Source organism: Tetrao urogallus, assembly GCF_951394365.1.
Source record: "Tetrao urogallus genome assembly, chromosome: 6".
Taxonomy (NCBI): Eukaryota; Metazoa; Chordata; class Aves; order Galliformes; family Phasianidae; genus Tetrao; species Tetrao urogallus.
This window is the reverse complement of record NC_136819.1, coordinates 51,893,213-51,913,521: the sequence shown is the minus strand read 5'-3', so window position 1 is coordinate 51,913,521 and position 20,309 is coordinate 51,893,213. Positions and strand designations below refer to the sequence as shown.

At 43.0% G+C, this 20,309-nt stretch overlaps 1 protein-coding gene across 1 annotated transcript in view; it reads left to right on the top strand.

Annotated features, from left to right (window-relative positions):
• Positions 1 to 20,309, top strand: part of AKT1 (AKT serine/threonine kinase 1) — a gene marked incomplete at both ends in the record, with an annotated part of 63,599 nt that overhangs the window by 12,449 nt on the left and 30,841 nt on the right. Inside the window, one exon of the mRNA XM_079537009.1 lies at positions 18,630 to 18,758. Within this exon, the coding sequence (XP_079393135.1) occupies positions 18,630 to 18,758 (129 nt within the window). The remainder of the gene's footprint in view (positions 1 to 18,629; positions 18,759 to 20,309) is intronic.

Genomic DNA, 20,309 nt, shown 5'->3' with positions numbered 1-20,309 from the left:
TATTAAGATGTTAACTTCTGCCTCCAGCTAGCCTAGCATGTCTCAATGCAGTGACTACAACATGGGGGCAAGCAACTACTTCTGTGCTTTCTCTTGTGCCACCCTTTCACACTTGGAAATGTTCCCTGTAAACATCTGCAGTGCTGCTTTATTATCCTCTTCAAAAGCTTTCTCTCCTTGTGTTGCTTATAAAAGGCCTTGATGAACTTGCATTGGGTTTACTGAGACACTGAGACTGCTCTTCACTGTGATGCCCACTGTCTGTCTTCTTTTCCCCTCTTTTTTTCTTTTTTTTTTTTTTCACTGTTCCTGCCTTATAACACAAAACTCTGCAGAACAGGAACTGTCTCATTGTTCTGTTTGTACAGCAGGTGGTTCAGGTCCAGATGTTTATCTGAAATTGCAATGTACTGCAGCAATACAAATTAGGCTTTAGAAAGCTGTATCTAAAATATGGAGAGAAAAAGGTCACATTTACTGTGGTTATTTTTGTGAGGCTTTTATGGTAGCTTTTTTTTTTTTTTAAACATTAACAGGTGACTGGTTGGAATGCACAAAAATTGATATATATGAAGTTTTCTTCCCACTTTAAGGCAACACTTCTCCCTAAGGGCAGAGGAAAGCTTTCTTCTCAGCAGCAGCTCCAGGCTACTTGGAGAGGGCTTCCTCAACTCTTCTTAGTTTCTCAAAGAGATTTGTTTACTCCCTTGACGAGACTGGGTGTGATTATAGCAAAACCTCCTTTTTGTGGAGACTCTTCTCTTTTTGGGTAGCATTTTAGAAGTGGAATGACACTCAACAGGATGTGTGGTTGTAGACACGTATTCAAACTTCAGAGGCAATGCATAACTTGTTGACCATGCACTATCCTGTGCTATTTCTCTCACGATTCATGTGGTAGAATAAAACATGGAGGAACACAGAATTCATTTCTCTTTCTTATGCCTACTACACACAGAGAATATTTATTGATACTCATCTTTCCGCTGCCTCTTATAATCCTCAAATCAGTTACTGGAGACAAGGAGATTAAAATGAGGGCAAACGGCCAAGCAGACTTGAGGTTTTGTTTCTTGAATTTGATTTGAAAGTGGAAGTTTGATAAAGTTGCACCTCTGCTAGTTCCTTGCAACATAAAGTATTATGTGATTTTTATTTTTATTTCATTTTTTCACCGGCTTGATATTGGTAATCATGTGTAAAGCTAAGTCAGATCTGAAGGAGAATAGCAGACTTCTTTCTAGATGAGAGCAGTCTGGTTTTTGTTTTGAGATTCCTTGTGATGACCAACAAACAGAAAATAAACAGTAGTTTCTCTGTTGTTAGCAGGCTTTGTCATTTTTCAGCGCTGTCTGATGTGTTCAACTACAGAAGTCGGTTTCTCAGGGCAAAGGTTCACATTGTGTAGTAATAAACAAACCTTGCTAGTTCACTACTTCTTAGTAATCTGAATCTGTGCTTTGGAACTAAAAGTTGCTTTTTCTTTTAATTACTGGGATGTCAGGCCTACTAAGAATGCTATGTAGCTTTAAAGCTGCTGGGATTTGTTGTTGTTATGTTTATTGTTTCTATGGGTAAGTAGGAATGTTTCTAACTTCACTCTTTTCGCTCTTCTGGGAGAGGAACGTTCCCAAGTTGAAATATGGGTTGCAGGATGTGTTGTGGGGCCAGCTCTGTTCTTTCCAGTCTTCTCCAATTAAGGCTGGAGATATTTTATGTTGCTCACGGAGATTAAGTGCCTGGATGGTCATCTTCATCTATAGCTGATGCTGCAGCTGTTTGGGAATCTGTCTGTAGCTGAGTGTAGTAGATGAGATGAGCTCTGAGTTCATGTTGTGTTTGTGGTGGCTGAAGTTTATTGAAAAAGTCTGTTGGAAAGATTAGGCTTGGGCCAGCTTATCAGCAGAGATGAACAGAATAGACTGTGGTAGCAGAGGTGACCTGGGAGCTTTGCGCAGCTATCGGGTGCTCGCAGCTAGTACCAACCCACACATTTCTTCCTTGGCACTGGTCTGGGTACTGGTAACATCCGTTCATGTGGCTTGCTACTGATGGTGCAACAGTTTGTTAGCCTGTTAGCCTGTGTCCAGTAGGATGAACAGCCACATTTTGGAGTCGGACTTAGTACACCAGGTAACCCATCTGGTGATGGATCTTTTCTGTTTGCATCAGTGTAATAGTGACCACAAGCAGCTGACACTGTCAAGAGGTTGCAAACTCCATAAAGTTATAGAAGCTTGTTTCGCAGCTGATGCTCTAGACGTCTGCAGTTGGAATCCCAAATTTTGGGCCCTGAGGTGACATTTCACTTGGAAGAAAGATACTTTGAGGGCAGTGTTAAAGTCTGGCTGCACCCTGAACAAGAAAACTTGAGCTCTTTGCAGCCTCTAACTTTTTTTTATCTGAAACAAGGCTGTTGGGTGAAGCCTGGAGCCAGAATCTGTCTATGGCTCTACATCAGATCTGCGTCTAGATCCCTGTCTGAAAAGAGATAGCTGTAGTCTCAAAGGGATTTTTTAATTTCTTATTGTTTTATAACCCCAAATCTCCAGAGTAGGGAGATTCATGAAGGATGCGTGTCTAATACCAGTTTCCTATTAAAACTTTCACTAATTATTTTGAAATTGTACCTATGGCTTGCCAGGGATTATTTTATTTTTCTACTTTGGAAACTTTGTATGTCTTCCTTCCTTTTCCCACAATAACAGGATAGTGCTGACTATTTTGGAAATTTTCTTTGTTCGGATTTGGATTTCTGAACGCAAACAACACGCATGTCTGCTACCCTGCTCCATTTCTGATGGGCTAAAAGCACTGCTAATAGAAGGGGTAGGTGCTCCCCATTGAAGAGGGATGATAGGTGGGTCAGACTGAAGGCTGAGCATCCAGAAGCTGAGGTGGTGGCTGTGGTATTGTGCAAGGACAGGGTGACGATTGTCCCCCTCTACTCTGCTCTTGTGAGGCTCCATCTGGAGTACTGTGTCCTGGTCTGGAGCCCCCAGTACAAAAAAGACAGGGAGCTGTTGGAGGGGGTCCAGAGGAGAGCCACAAAGATGATCAGGGGACTGGAGCACTTTCCCTGTTGAAGACAGGCTGAGGGAGCTGGGCTTGTTCAGCCTGGAGAAAAGAAGGCTGTGGGGTGACCTCACTGCAGCCTTTCAGTACCTAAAGGGAGCCTACACACAGGAGGGGAGTTAACTCTTTGAAAGGGCAGATAACTGCAGGATAAGGGGAAATGGCGTTAAGTTGAGGGAGGGCAGATTGAGGTTGGATGTCAGGGGGAAGTTCTTTATCCAGAGAGTGGTGAGGTGCTGGAACAGCTGCCCAGAGAGGTTGTGGATGCCCCGTCCACATGTGGTGGGGGCAGTGTGGTGTTCAAGGCCAGGTTGGATGGGGCCCTGGGCAGCCTGGTCTAGTATTAAATGGGAAGGTTGATGGCCCTGCGTGTGGCAGGGGGATTGGAGCTTCATGATCCTTGAGGTCCCTTCCATCCCTGGCCGTTCTGTGATTCTGTATTAGAGTGCTGTCCTGGAACTGAGAATTGAAGCCAGTCCTCCCCTGCTCCACCATAAACTTCCTTCTGTATGATCATCTCGGATAAGGTTATTTTTATTTCTCTGCACCCCAGTTCCCTATCTGTAAAATGGCGATAGCAGCACTTCCCTACTTCACAGGGATGTTGTGAGGACAACCGCAGCTCAGACTGTGGGGCTCTTGGATGCTGTGGTAACTTGGGGCACAGATGGAAGAAGGGAAATGTTCCGCATAAAAGCTTTCTGTTCTTTAAGCCCAGCAGTAGTTACAGCCCTGATGCGAGTGTGGTTTCCACTCATGTCATGACTGGTGCCGTGTCTTTTCCCTGAATGTTTCCTTCCTTGCTGAAATAGTGTGTGCATACCAGCACAGCACTTAGTGTCCTTATGGGAAGCTATTGTTTGCATCATTGGCTGCAGGCTCTGAGCGAGACTTACTATTTGTATTTGCCTGTGTGGGCCGCTCACAGTGAGTGAATGGAGTACGTGCTTCTGGCAGCAGCTACCCTGTGTATCTCACAGGCTGACTCAGGTGCTGGAAGGAGTTAAAAATCAATGGATCTTCACTTGTGAAATTCCTACTAATCTAGCGGTTTCTGTGAGCAAGACGTGGACTGCAGCCTGGCAAGAATTGTACTTGACACAACTGGTTAAATTTCACAGAAACCACATCCTTTTTGTTGCCACTGACAACATAACATTCCCTAACGTTTGATTTCAAGTGGTGCTTTATTACCCAGATGTACGTGTAAATGTACTTCTGAAGAATTTCTGTCTAAAGACACTACAGGAAAGTGCTGTTTTTTCTATTTTTACATAGTACCTACTTATATATAGATATGTGTCGAGTAGAAGCAGGTAAAACACAAGAACCCTATCTGCTCAACATCTACATTATCATATGTCCAAAGGGAAGGCTGCAGAGAGCTGAATATGTGTTCAGTTGAATCTTGCACATGCAAATCGAAGTGTGTTTTCTGGGGAGATTTTTGGGCTGGGAGGTAGGAGTGTGCTTCGCTTACTGCTTTGCTCCTTGAAACGTGTGGCTCATGCCATCTTCCTTGTTCACCTGCTTTGATAAATGCTATATTTAGTTGTCTCTGCCCATCCACTTGAACAGGACAAAAATAACTTCAGTGTAATCCATCCTCTCAGTCCTTTCCTCTCCACCCCTTCCCTCCCCTCTCCTTTCCTGCTGCTGGATTTAAGGCATTCAGTTGTTTGGCTGTGGCAGATTTTTTTGTTTGGTTTTGTTTTCTTTCCTTACAAGAAGGGCTTGCGAGCAGGAGAAAACGTTTATACTCTGCAATAAAACTATGGAGAGTACACAGGCTATCAGAAACACTTCTTCCTCTGTCACAGCTCTTGCTTAGGGGTCAGAGTCTGTGCAGAGTGCATGGAGGGAGGTGAAGCAGAGGGATTGGGAAATGACTTGGATGTGGCGTACATCTGTCTGACAAAAAGCCAACCGTGCCAAGAGAGAAATGGACAAAACAAATCGTGTTTCAGTGCTGAACTCTCAGGCTGAACCTACAGATTGCACAGGAGCAAATCTGCAGATAAGTTTCCGATGGACCTTGACTCCTGTTGTGCAAGTGCTGCATCGTATTTAGTGCAGAGGAGATGGCCGTGGGTGTCCCTGCTCAGGCTTCTGCTGCATCCCACCACTGAAATGCTCCATTGTAATTAGTGCCTGTCACAAAGCAGTGCTGGCCCAACCACCAGGAGCGGGCAGGTGCCCAGCCCCTAGACTTCAGTATGCTTTAAACACCAAATTACTTAGAAGCAAGTTTGTTCACCTCACTTTGGGTGTTGACTGTTTTTGTCTACGAATTGGAGAAAGAGATCCACTGAACTGACCAAAATGTTTGCTGCCTATTTTATCTAAAATATTATTGTCTTCCACAACGAAGCTGATTGTGATTTGAGGGAGACTGTATTGTTTTGGTGAAACTGCTTTGGGATGCAGCCTGCCAAGTTTTTGTGTATCTGGAGCTGAGTGTTCAGTGTGTTGTTATTACGAACAGACGCATTGTCTGGAGATGGTGGGGCATTTCTTCCCACACACACACATGCACAAACACACACGTGGACTTCTAATTTAAGCAATTTTTAGTTTGTGTTAAAGGTGATTCTGAGGAATGCAAAGATTTAGGGAAAAGCCTTCAGTCAAGATCGTGAAAAACCTTTGCTTGTTTTTGTGTTCATAGAATTGCTGCAGGACAGGATGTCAGAAGGGTTGTGTTTGGAAACCAGTCATAACTTCAAAGATTCACATTCTCCTTTCTTCTTCCTCCTGTGCTCTACAAGCCCAGGAGCAGTGGTGAAGCTCCGACCCAGCAGACATTGCTGGAAGTGTTCAAGGCCAGGTTGCGTGGGGCTCCAGTGTGTGATTTAGTGGGTGGCAGCCAGCCCACAACAGGGTGGGGGGGTTGGAACTGGATGATCTTTGAGGTCTCTTCCAACTCAATCCATTGAATGATGTGGACACAGAAGATGGCAGCCGTGGCGGCACCAGTTGTCGCTTCTCGGCATGACTTCTGTGGTGGGAAGTGTGTTGGGCAGTAAAGAGAAACCACTGACCAACCCCAGTTTGCACTTTGGAACCTAAATCCAGAGTTGATCCTCCAGACCACACGTTTGTTAAAAGGGTGTGCTGCCCTTGCCTGCTTCTGTGCAATGGGATCACATTGGCCCCCATGCTCTGTTCTGCTTTTCAAGTGAAGTTCGCTTTAATTTCTAGGAATGTTAATTCCTTGCTTCAGAAGCACAAATATGCATTTGGAGCGTTTAAAAGGGAGTGGGCCCTGAATTGAAAGTGCACTTCTGCTTCAAGGCATAGCGTAATCCTTTTAGTAGTTTGGATTACTGAGATTGTAGTGGGCAGGCCGGGATGCCTTGCAGACATCTGTTTTTCTGTCTATTGAGTCAAGTCAATATCCTCAAAACTGTAATTTTCACTGTAATGATGGATTACGCTTGTCAGAGCGTATAGAGTTTTGTCGTGTGTGCTTAATAAAAAGAAAACAGATTCTCGTGCTTATTTTTGAAGTCAAATACATCTGAACTAAAGCTCAGCGTATGCAAGACAAACTACGCTTTAATTTTACAATTGTCTGATGGGACTTTGCGATTTATTTGTTGTTACTTCCTTAATGATGTTGCAGTCAGAGGCACTGTTTTGCTAAATGTTGTGTAAAAAGTAAATTGTAGCACAGCAGATGTTGGTATTTGGATGGATGTCGGTGCAATGGGGGGACAGCAACAGTCATCTCTGTCAGCTGTCTTCAGACTCCACAGGCCTGCTGTGTGGTTACTTTGGTGTGTAAAAACAGCTCGTTTTGCAACTGGGAAGTTTGGCATTACATTTGGCACAGAGCCATCGAGCTGGGTTTAACGCAAGTGTTTATCCAGCGATTTTCTCAAAATTGGTAACTTGGAGAAAATGTTTATTAAACTTGAGTACAAAGGAAGGGAAGGGGGAGTTGTAGCTGGATCTTTTCTTTATAAAAAGAAATCAACGTTTATAATGCTGAGGATTTCTTAATTCCTGCCCCCTCCCTCCCCAGCCCTGTCTGCCTTCAGCTGCCCTTTTATCCTTTCAAACCTTTTTGCAGCTTGCTGTTTATAATTTCCTTTTTAAAGATTAAAACAAGGAAGCATAGCAGATGAAATACAAAGTATACAGTGTGCAGTCATTACCTTTCTCTCCATTCTGTGTTTTGTTGTGGATTAAGTGCAAAGAATTGAGACTGGAAATGGAGCTGCTTAATTACCCTCTCCTCCTGCCTTTCTGTTGAAATTCCACTTGAATCACAGAACGTGAACCCTGATCTGCAGAGCAGCTGATTTTTTGTGTGATAAATTACTGTAGATTTTACCTTTTGGTTAAATGGGAGAATCCCTGAAGGCCACCAAGAATTTTTTGTACAATCCCATCAATATCAGGCATATTTCTTTGTGAAAACAGCAGTTTGGACTGCATTTTTAATGAACAGGGCAGAGGAGAGCAGCAGTTTTGCAAAGCAGCAGCAGTTTTAATCAGATTTTATACCTTAAATTGGGAACCTTTTGATTAAAGATTCATTGGGAAATTGTTGTAACAGAGGCATTTAGTTTGGATTAATTTTTCTAATCCATTCCAATATTTTATTGCCCCTGTGATTAAATAATTAAATGCCTTTGTTGTTTGAAATAGATGCTATTCTTTTGGAAAAGGCAATAGGAGATTGGGATTCTCTGGTGAAGGAGGAAAAGTAAGCAAACTAAGAATAGTGACCCAGTGGTGAACCCCGTGCTTTGGTAATTTTATAGATGAACAACATTTTTATTACCAAGTATGATATCACATGGATCCTTTTGTTTTGTTTTATTTGATGATGTTACCAGTAGCTTCCAGTTTCTGTGCCCAAAGGTGGCTTTGTTTAGAAAACCAGAATTTGAAGGAAGTTCTGCCCACTATGAAAATCAATTTAGTTTGCTGTGGATGAATGAAAATTGCAGATTAACTGCTGCAAGTGTGCTGTGGCTGCTTTTTGGAAACTTTTTTTTTTTTTTTTTTTTTTTTTTTGGGGCTTGTGTTGATATTGAAATTATAATCCTGGTCTTATTTTTTTTTATATTTTCATTGCACAAGTGATGGTGGTGGGGAATAAGAGCAGTAAAGCAAATTTGGGAATAATCTAAACTTTACAGCATCCCCAAAACAGGGAATGAGCTGAGGCTTCATGGTCAGCATGACCTTGGAGTTTCTGCTGCAGGAATTGGCTCTGCTTGCCTGTAAAAGAGCAGGGTCATTGCAGTGATGTTATGTGCTCCCTAATAGGCTCTGTGCCAGCTCTGCCTAACTTACCTGTGTGTGTGTGTATGTGTGTGTGTGTGTGTTTAAAGGATGCAGTGCAGCTGCTTAAAATGGTTTGCATTGGATTTGGCCATGCTCCAAAAATGAGGTTCTGAACAAGTAGCAATGCTGTGCCCATGGGCTGGGCTGAACCTGCCCCTTCCCTGTCTGCAACCCAGTGCCATCACGCATGCAGTACATCCCTTTTTCAGTACCCTCCTCTCAGATGCAGCAGGCTTCAGCCAGAGCAGCTGGGGCTTGGCTCATCCATTCCCCTCACTGCAGCTGGCCTCTGTCCTTTCTCTTTCTCCAGGTCCCCTCCCACCTTGCTGGCAGCAGTTTTTCCAGGGTGGCTTTGCTTGGCTTGACCCCTGCAGAATGGAGGAGCCCCCAGCAGCTGCTGCACAAGGTGTGGCATCAGATCAGGAACTAGACGAAGGAAATGCTGCATCCTAAGCATGTGCTAAGCAGCAAGCTACAAAGTGGGGTTTGCACGTGGGCTTTGCTGCACACGTGCCTGCTCAGCCCACTGCAGAAGTCCCTGAGGCATGAACATTGCCCCACATGACCTTCTTTAGGAATGCTACCCCAGGTGACCTTTAGGTTTTTCATTTTTATGTAAGTTTGAAGCTTTACATATTGCTCTCTAGTGTTCTCCTTCTCATCCTTAATACATGGTTTTCTAACTCTCCTGGACAGCTGCTGTAGTTCTTGCAGGTTTTTGCTCATCTACAAACTTCAAGGGTAGCTGAACCCAGCCAGGCAAGGGACTGTCTTGGTTTTTGTTTTGCTTCTGTTCTTTAGTAAGAAAACATCTGGAATTTTAGCCACATGTTCCTGATGTAACAGGGTAGGGCACTACAGGCTGGGAAGTACCACTCATGCTCTCATCTTCCTGTGCCCATCTACTTTTTTTTGCTTTTGTGCAGTGTATGCCTTCTATTTTTGCTGCTTGTATTTAATGAACAGTGGCTTTAACATACCAAGAAGCTGTTTCAAGATGCTGTTGCAATATGAAAATTAATTCATGGCAATGCTATCAAGGTAGGTGGGTCTTTATTCAGATGCATCAGTTATTTTTCATTCCTCCTTCTATAAGAAGCAGATTTTCACATGACGGAATGTAACAAATCTTGCTTAGAGATGCTGTGATGAGCTTATTAGAATGGATGCTTTTGGGGTTCAAAAATGAATAGTCATGTTTATATTAATACACTTCAGTATTAGAGCAGTAAATTGTGGTACCACTGAAATTCGCCAGGAATTTTGCTTTCTCATTACGCTTAAACTCAATGTTTTTGCTGCATATTGTAAATCTAAATAATTCTGATAGTTCTTAGGTGACAGAAGTGTGTCTGCCTGAGCTTGTGACCCCGGTGCAGCAGCAGGGTGGAATGCACTCTGCTTCGCAGTGACGGCACATCTCAATCCAGGCCCCAAGCTGGCCCTAGCAGATCTCTTCCTGCCCTTACATTCCTTGGTTTCTCTCACCCATGTGCTGACAAAACTGTTTAGCAGTGACAAGGACATAAAAATTCAAGTGGAACTTGAAGGCTGGGTGAGATGACACAATTCTGTGGCTGTATATTCTAGCTGCTGGCGCTTCTTGCAGCTGTGCTGTGTTTTGGGGTGCCTTGTAGGTCCCCTCCTGTTCCCTGGTGCTGGGCAGGCTGTCCCCCTGTCGGCTCTTGCTAAGAGAGGGGAATCCTTGGTGAGGTTTCCTGTGCCTGTGTTGCTTGGCTGAGCTCAGCACCAAGGCTTGGAGGAGCGTTCCCTCTCACATTTCCCAGTGTTGAAATTGCTTTCATAAATTCACAATATGCAGTTAAGTTACTTTGCCGAATTCCTCTGAATTGAGCCAGGCGGTCTTGTTGCTTATCTGAAGGATACTTCCATTGCTGAGTTTAGGGCAGTGACTCAGTGGAAGTTATCTGAGAATACTAAATTTGGAGGTGAAACCAGGAGGTTGCCATGATAACAAATATTAGGACTTACTTTCTGGGAAGTGCTTCTAATTCTTTCATTGATGGCCGTTAAATGACTCAAGATAAATGAAGCTTTTTATTAGAACTAGCCTGCTCTCAGTGTGTTCTTCCTGGATTTTGGAGACTTGCTAATGAAGAAACGAGAAACGAAATCCAAATTAGCCCCAATCATATAAGCAGCTCCCCTTTTTTATGCTGCTGCTTATTTTTGTTACTGAAATACTTGCCTGGCTTAGCTCTAAAGCATCTTTTATGGAGTATTTACCCAGTAGCTGTTTGTGTAAATGTTTTAAATTCTGCATTGATTTTTTTTCTTTTCTTGGCACTTTTAAGAAATTTCCTAGAGCACAACGTGGTCATTGCCATTACTGGTTGAGTTTGTATTGTAAGTGGCCTAAAAAGACTCTGTGTATTTATTTATGTTGAAAATTAGGACTCAAAATGAGAAGCTAAAGGATAACAATGTGATGTGTTCATATTTTACCCTACATAAAATGCTTATTTGTGAAAGTCCAAGTTCAGTGGCTCAGTTTTTACAAACAGAACTTGGTTTGATTTGAATTGGTTTCAAACTGCCTCTGAAGTTTGTCCATATCATCTGTTTCAGCAAAGCTGCTGCCATAAATCTCTTCTAATGTCCTTTAGCTTTTTTTTTTTTTCCTGCCATTTCTTTACAGTTCCCTAAGGTTTTGATCTGCTTTATGAATGGCACAATGATGCAGGAATGTGAGCCTGGAAGAAGCAGCCTGGAGCTCTTCAGTCCTTGGTGCAGCCCTTCGTGTACGGCTGCATCCCACCAGCTCCCTCCAACTTAATGGCTTGCCCTGTACAAACCTGAGATTTCAGTGGGGCAGAGTGGGGGAGGAGACCTCAAATCTTTTATTCAATTAGAGGTGCCTTCCTCGAGGACCCTCTGTGTGCTGTGTGTAGGCAGCCTTGGGAATACAAGCTAGAGGTGATACTTTTGGACCTATTTTGTTTAAGATGTGGAAGAGCTTTGGCTTGTGTGTGTTTCATTGCTTTGTCCCTGGTTGCACTGTCCAAAGGTTTCTGCAGAGGACGTTGCTGAGGAACATAACTGAGTATGTCCCATTCACATAAGGCATGCCTTCAGATTAGTATAGGAATCACTGTTGTGGATGCTTCTGCTAAGAGATCAAGTAATTAAATCAGCTTTTAGATGATGTATAGAAAAGCTCTTCCTTGTTCAAATACACCAGGGTGTGGTGTGTTTTGGTGTTGGGTTTTTGTGCTTTGTGTTCTTAGTAGAGATCATAACATCTTGGGAGGATTATGTCACGCCCTTTTATGAATACATTCACTGTGTTTAAGAGCCTGATTTGCAGAAGTGCTGATTGTATTAGCTTCATGTTGAGCTCGAGGAAAGTTGGAGGAACCTCCTTTATCTAAAGGAAGATATTTAAAAAGTTACAGAGGTTTATTAGCCTAAGTGCTTCGTTAGCTGCTTGTGCTATCTTCCATCATAGTGTCAAGTTAAAAATTACTTGGGGAGAAATAATTGTTCTGAGCAGATTTAATTCAGTTCAGTGAATCTGACACATCCTCTGTCATGTTTATTTATTTATAAAAATGAGAGTTGGGCACCTGTCAAAAGCAGAGGCACACATGATGGCATTTTCTCTTTGTTACAGGAGTGCTTTGTTGTGTTCAATTCTGTAGCTGCTTGCGAGCCTATTACAGCACAGAGCTCTCTCATTGCCTTGGACACCTCGTGGTAGCTTTAAGTCCTTTTGCTCCCACCGCAAGGTAGCAGAGATGAAATTCACTCTTAGGTTTTCAGCATGGCTGAAGAAATCGCTTCCTAACTTCCTGTAATTTATGTAGCAAGTCCTTAAAACTGCTGTTTTTAATGAAACTTCATTTACATCTTCTCCCACTGGAGACAGCTGTAGGTTAGGACTAGCCTGACTAAGCTGTGCCAAAGGTAGGAGTAAGGAGTTTTTTTACATGCTGATTAATTCTCTTTCATTCCTCTGGGAATATCTGGTATTGCTTAAATTGATTGCTGTAAGCAATATGCCAACATTTTTGACCTTCTAAACTGAAATTCAGCACAAAAAAAAAACCCTCCGTGTTTGAGTTTTACATAACCCTACAGTTGGAATACAGTGGTTTTATGAATAAGATGTCATCGGTGGTGGTGGTGGTGATCTCGGACCCTTTGAAAGAGATGAAATTGGAACGTGGCAGTTGTCCATGAGCAAAGCATTGGGTGACAACCTGATTTTGTTACTCCATAATCTGACTTTTGATCGCTCCCATGGCCTGGCTTCGTCAATCAGAGCATCCGTTCCTTGCTTTCATTAAGGGTTTTAATTCGGAGCTGTTGTGTAACTACAGACTGAGGCACCTTCGTGTGTGTGTATTTTCCTACCCAGCTCACGTATAGCATTGACGGAAGCGAGAGGTCGGCGTTATTTGTTGTTTTCCAAAGTTAATTTACAGATGTGGGATGCCAGGTGAAGAGCAACTGCAGCGTGCTGGCTTTGAAGGCGCTGGCGCCAAGTGCAGTGCGAAGATCTCCCTTTGTCAGGCTGAACATTGAATCGCTCCCCTTTGCCCCACCTCCAGCCTCCCTCTTCCTCCCCTCCCTCCCCAAATTCCCCGAAGAGATGATAATGAAGCAGGTGCCATATATCGTAGCTTTGTGCGAGCGTGAGAAACAGCCGCCGCTTCAGAATAGCCGGAGCCGCTCAGGAGGAGGAGGCATTTCTTCTTAACCTGTTGGCAACAACGTCAATCATTGTCCCGTCGCCCGCACTGCGCTGCCATCCAGCTGCACGCGGAGCGGCTCGGCATAAAGCGGGGAGCGGATTTGCGGTGCCCTGAATTAGCTCCTTGTGCCGGCGGGGTCCCCGCCGGGGCGGCTGCAGACGGGCTGCTGACTCAGGCTTGACCTCCCCATTGGGGAGCACCCGGGGCTGCAGTCTGAGCCGCCTCATTGAGATGCAGGGCACGGGCGACGCGGCCGCAGCTGTACGCTGGAGGCGAGGACTGAGAACTCATCCAGAGTGACCAAGAAAAAAAAATAATCAAAGAACTGGCCCCCTTCTGTACTCCTCTGAATAGGCAGACAGAGCAGAGGTCCTCCTCTCTCCGCGAGCGTGTTGGGAAAGACATTAGCGTGCCCTGTTGTTTTTTTTCTTCTTTCCTAAAAAAGCTACCTCAAACCTGGCGCTGTTTTGAAACCTCTTGTTTTGACAGTTTGTGGAGGCGGGGGGGAGGAAGAGTGCTGCAGCAGCCCAATGGATGGCTGCGCAGCTATTTGAAAAATAAAAAGTGAATTCAGATTTTTCATTTGGGTCGCTCTCGCCCTGCTTAATTGTTTCGTATCAAGTATTTACGATCCAGAATCGGCTCCCTGTGCTTGGGAAGGGTGTGCTTCTGAGCGCTTTAGAAATGCAAAGGAGAAATTCGAGCCCCTGCTTTCTTTTTGAAATCTGTTCTGATTTCAGCTGGTTTGCCAGTGAGCGGACACTGATTTGCTCAACCAGCAGAAACTAACTGTAAATCCACCTTCCTCTTTCCAGACATGCCAGCGTGCATGAGATGGCAGCTCCTGAAAGCTTCACGTCTTGAGGGAAGCTGGCATCTGCGTCAGGGAAGCCTTATTAGGCAGACAGGGTGCAGAGCACTCTCCGCTGCCATTGAAGTTTTAGAACTGACTCAGTCTGTCTCTGACCAGTGGCACATGAGCGCCGCGCTTGGCACAGCCCTCGTGTCTCGCTCGGCTGGCTGTGTGCTGCGCGATCAAGGAATGCAACGCGTTCAGAGCGTGTGGGAACGGACCAGAGGCTTGCATAACTTAAAGCCCTTGTATTTTGAGTGTTACCTTTAATTGTAATTAACGATGCCGCTTTTGGTGCTCAAAGCAGAATATAGAATGCATTATTTATCCATAGATTCGCAGTAGCTGATAGAGCGTGCTTAATATAACTGAGACCTCGTTGTTACTCGGTGTTGCTGGGCTTGTTCTGGTTACTTTGGAGCGTAAGAAAGTTAATAGCAGGTCCAGGACTTCTGTAAATATCAAGGGTATCGTTGGATGCTGGCTTGGTTAACCTAATGATTTTTTTAAACCGTTGGTATGTATGAGTTGATTAAAAAAATAAGCAACGATTCCTTAAGTATAGTGTGTTCCGAATTAAAGGGTGTGGCGTTGGCTTTGAATGAGCTTGATGCAGCAACAAGCATGCAGCAGTTGGTAAATAAAGATGGATTTTCTTTTGTTCTGCTGGTGCTTGCTGCTCATTATTCTCCACTTACCCCGTAAGCTTCCCAGGGAGTGGCAGCTGTTTCTGATGTTAGACACTCTATCAGTGGTAGACAGCTCCAGATTCGGTGAGATACTGTTGGGGAGAGCAGAGGAAAATAACCTAACCCTGCATTATTGTAAATCCTCAGCAGAATTAACTTTTCATGAACCAGAGGAGTTTTGTGTTTGACTTTCCAAAATATTCAGGCGTAAGTTTGCTCTGCAGTACGTGTGACTGGGAAAAGCTTCTTTGGCATGAGGTGGATTTACATTCTGAGCGTGTATTAAGTATTTTAATATGCAGTGTGTGGGGGCAGACACAAAGCAATAAAGTGAAATCAGTCTATAACGGTCTTGGTGTGTATTTGCAGATATGTACAGTTTGGGAATCTTTGCAACTTGAAAATTGCTTTGAGTAAACAGAACGACACATAAAGGTTTTAAATAATAAAGCCGGCGTGTTATAGAGGAGTCTGTTTGATTCCACGATTTTATATGTAGGATTTACAACTCATGCTTTTGCTTTTCTGTCTCTGCAGTGTTAGCATTCTGTTACTGAAAACAAAGAAGGCTCTGCCAGGGCATTACACAAGCAATGAATCACAGAGGAAAAAATGTTTTGCTTTGTAAATTGTTCACTTTTCCATGGTGGATCATTATTATTAAGTGTTGTCTAATAGAATCTGCCACACATGCTTGTGCTTACTCTGTCTGTTTCTTCTAGAGAAACAACATAGCTAATACATGAATGACTTCAAGCAACTTCTTGCTTTTATTATTCTTAAAACCGCAACAGGAACAAAAATCACAGGACAAAAATCGAAACAGTTCAGTTCGCTCTTCAGGCACGGTGGCTTAACGAGGAAGGAAAAGGTGTTTTTTGGTCAGGTTGTAGAAAGTTTGTAGTGTTTCTGCTGATTTAGTTACTAAAAAGGATGTAAAGTTGTTTCTTAAGAATATTCACTTTGTATGTTTTGTTGATGACTTTCTTGGTGATCTGAATTTCAGAACAGAAGAATGAGAGTTAGTTCCAACTTGTCTATAAGATCAGATTAACAAGTAAACTGATTGGGGTGTCACAAAGAAGGCACTGGCATGCTGCTGCAAGGTGCAGGAGTGTAACCTCAGAGCTTGTTACATAATAAAATGTACACTGCAGATGCTGCAGTGTGCCTCATACTGTCCTTGGCAAGAGCAATAATCAATAATGTGTAAGCTTGCCATGTTGCAGCATTCATTAAGTTCCAGACATGGAAAAAGCAGTTTATTTACTTATTTACTAATTAAAAAGTTAGATGAGGAACATGAACCAGCTAAAGCAATAAGTGAACGGAGGTCCAAGAGGAGTGGTTCGTGTGAAATGCTAATGGACTGCTTGGTCTTTCGTTTCCAGTGAAAGGTAAATGATAGACTTTTACAGCAGTGGAGTCACAGAATGGTTTGGGCTGGAAGGGACCTTAAAAGCCCACCCCGTTCCATCCCTCAGCTGTGGGCTGGTTGCCTCCCATCAGATGATGCTGCCCAGGGCCCCATCCAGCCTGGCCTTGGGCACTTTCAGGGATGGGGCAGAAAGAGTGAGTGTGGAGGATGATGGTGTGTGTGGAATATATGGAATACACCATGATAAGGACTATGTAATTAATCCTGTTCGGTGATGTATTTCCAACAGAAACAGATCAGTGGAATAAAGCTGTAAGAAAGTATTAGAGCCAAACTTAAGCCTCTAATAAAACATAAAATAGGATAAGGGAGAGGAGGAGACTCTTGTGAAAGTAGAGTGTGATTTGGTGTAAAAATATGCATATTTCACTGAAAATAACCAGGTATTATTTTCAGAATATCTTTTAAATAAAAAAAAGTTCATGTCTCCTGTAAATACAGACTGGGAAGATGCGTAATGTACAGCAGGCAAGACTCTAACACTCTCTAACTTGCCCCTCATGTAGTTGGTTGTTAGTTTTTTTTCTTTGTTTGGTTTTTTTAACACACCATCCAGTGTGGATTTAGTCATAAGGATAGGCATGTGATGGAGAAGGAAGGCCTAGCTCTTCTGGGTTTGCTTAGGTCAAGAGAAGAAAACACCAATGTGGAAGGACAGTCCCGACGGCTGCCTGCCCGACCCGCTTACCTGGCAGAGCTCTCCGGAGGCACTGGGCCAAGCGCATTCTGTTTTCTTATTCCTGTAGTCCATCTGGGGTGTAATAGTAATGAGATTGGAGTAATCTCACTGATCTGGGCTGAGTTGGATTGATAATTTAAATGTGAAAGGCTGCATAATCTCCTACTGACCCCAGAAAGTTCTCAGCTTTTAATTAAGGTCAAAATCAAGAAGGTGACAACAAAAGCTCCTACATTTACTGCCTTGCCTATAAACGCCAGGACAGTGCTCTAGGTGAGTCCTTCTGAAATTCCTGTGGTGACACAGACATTTTTGTAAAGCTCTTCTAGGTCAGTATAATACTTGCAGCTGCAACTGATGTCTTTAAAAGAAATACTGCATAGGTTTGTGTCTCTTTCTTTTACTCTCATCAGTTTTGACTGAGCTGTTGGATCAGTGCAAACAGATATTTTTTGAAGGGCAACTCAATAAATTTTTGTTTCTTGCTTTAGAATAGAAAGTTAAAGGCCCAACCAAGGGCTAAAAACTTGAAAGCAACAGTCAGGATGCAAGTGGCACCAGGGAGAATAGCAGGTTGCTGTAGCCAGTAAATTTAAGGAGCCCTTTCTTCTCCCTGCTCTTGGCTGCTGCTAGAATTGCTTACTGGCAGGTGAAACAGCAGGCAGTGGGTGCTAGGGAGGTGCTCAGACCTGCTGCTGCTCACCTGAGCGATGCTTGGTTTCTGATCTGCTCCCTCATCCTCTCCCTGCTGTTGATCAAACAGACAAACATAAAACCCTACTGCAGGGAGAAGGCTGCAGCTGCTGCCCAGCTGTGGGTGGTTTGCAGTGACAGCTTTGGTTTGTTTTCTCTCTTCTAAATCAGTTGTTGGTAGGGATGGGCAGAGGTGAAATGTGGCCTGTACTGTGGGTTGAGTAGCACCTGGAGTGAGGCTTTTGTGATTCAGCTGTGTAGAAATGTTACCTACAGATCTGGGAATAGCATGGGCAGGCAGCACAAGGGAGAACTGATGCACACTGACTCCCAGAACAGATGTAGGTGGAACTCCAGACTGCCATCCTTGAAGCCCACTTGAGGAGCTCTGATAACTCACTTGAGGTTTTAATCAGCACTTTTCTTCAACTGCTGAAGTTTCAGAACATGGCTGTGATAGTCATCAACTAGTATCTGCTCAGTGTTACCAAGTGAGCAGTAGCACAATGCGGTCAAGGGGTCCTCTCTAAAATGAAAGGTGGGGTGTATTTCAGAAGAGATGCTTATTTTCTTGTTTGTGGTGGCTGTACATCACCCAGTGTTTTCTCCTTTTGTATTGTGATATATCATCTCATGTTTCATGCTTCAGATGTTGTGAGAGGAGTGAGTGATGTTATGTAACGTAAGCAGAGAATTATCTTTTTATGTTCTAAAAATGACTGTTGGTTTGATAAAGCAGTTGACTAATTAGTAAATTACCCATTGTTGTTTAAAATACTTGCACTGCAAAATGTAAATGAAAAAAATTTCTCCACTTGTCAGTATGAAAAATGACAATAGCAAAAATAATACATAGGACATCTGCTCTGATTTTTTAAAAATTTAAAATGCATTTAAGGCAGATGTTGTAGAATTTGAATGGAAATAGGAATAGATAGAAGAACAAAACAGAGCTGTTTACCTTTTGTGAAGTCCCATTCTTATGGGTAGCATCACTAAAAATATCTGACTCAGTGCTTGTATTTTTCCACTGCTCGTATCAGAATGAACTGAATGTTCTTAAAGCTGCTGCTATGTCAGGAGTTTGAGTTTCAATACTTAAAAAAAAAAATTATATAGATTGGTGAATCAGTATTGTGGGGTGTTTTGATGACATCTTTCTTTTCCCACTTGTTTTTTGCAGGAGAATACATCAAAACATGGAGGCCTCGGTATTTTCTTTTAAAGAATGACGGCACATTCATTGGCTACAAGGAGCGACCACAAGATGTTGACCAACGAGAATCGCCTTTAAATAACTTCTCAGTAGCTCGTAAGTGGTTTTAGGTGCTCTCTCATCCAGTTTGGGGGCTGAAATCCCAGTCATAGCCCTGGGAATCTGCATCAGTAATGTTCAAGTCTGCCCAGACTGATATATCTCATCTAGATTTAAAAAAAAACAAACACAACAAAACAACACCATGTTTCTCAGTAATGACTGTGTAGGTTTGATGCTGTAGGGGTTTTGAAGTTTTCTACTGATTTTCGTTCTCTGGTTGTAGAATAAACAGGTTTACTTGTTGCTGTTTTGTTTGTCTGTTATTCAGCAAGTATTAACCAAGTGTGTGGTACTTGGCAAGTAGGCACAGCCAAAGCATTTCAGCCACCAGATGTAGATGCAAGGGGCACTAATATCAATTGAAATTACTTGACTGGTAGTATAACAGGGAACAAGCTCTGGTTTTAATAAAACACGCTCATTTTTTCTTCCTTTTGAAAACAAAACCACATTTCTTTTTTTAGAGCCAACAGAAAGGTTTGCTAATAATAATATCTTCTAACCTCTGCACTCTGTCCTTTGCAAACATTGCCATCTTTGCTCAGGTGCCACAGCACAGGATGTGACAGAAGAACCTGAGGAACATTTCCTTCTCTTGCTCCTGTTTTTAACCTTTCTCTTCATACTTCCAGCTTTTATTTTCTCCAGTTCTTGATCTTTCCTCTCTCTTGCCTGTGTCTCATTTCACTGCTTAAAAATAGATCACTGTGGCACCTGTTATTAGCAGTAATCTGTTTCTGATGACTACTGGAAGCAGAGCTGTGCAGAGAGAAGCACAGGGCATTTTCCTTGTTACAGGAATGCACGGGATTCATCTTGTCATAGAACCATAGAGTTGTTAAGGTTGGAAATGACCTCCAAGATCATCCAGTCCAACATCAACCCATCCCCACCATGCACACTAAAACGTGTCCCTCAGTGCCACATTTACCCTTTTCTTGACAATTTTCAGACTGAGATGTTTGAGCAGGTTTATTTCGGAGCACCTTTGGCTGTGCAGCACCAGGCATTGATGCAAACGTTAGTTTTCTCTGGTAGTGACAAATATACCTGTTGGGAGTGATGATAGGGAAAGCAATGGGCGTGCTGCTGTTGCCTGGTGTGCTCCAGTGCAGGATGCCAGGAGAGTTTAGAGGAATTTTGCCTCATTTTAGAGAGAGTTGTCTTAGAATTTTTACTGCACTAATGACATGGCGCTTTTCCCTTTGGGTGGGTATCTGCTTATGGATCAAGAAGGTAAAAAAACAGTGGCAGAAAGCTGTGAATTCATAAATTAATTCAGCACTTGGTCTGTAGCCAGAGGCTTTTACCAAATGCACTTTCTGCAGGACGCTTCCCTTCTGTTGCTGCTAACTGCATTACTTACAGTAATTATTTACTGCAGATCACTGCTAAGGAATAAAAAAGGACGTCTGTTGCCTTCCCTTTGTCCAAGCTGCTTTCAGAAAGAGTTAACTTAAATTGATTTTCAGAACAGAAATATGTTGATTTTTTTGGCAAATTGAGCTTGTCAGTCTTGGCATTTATATATAAACAAGTTTGTTG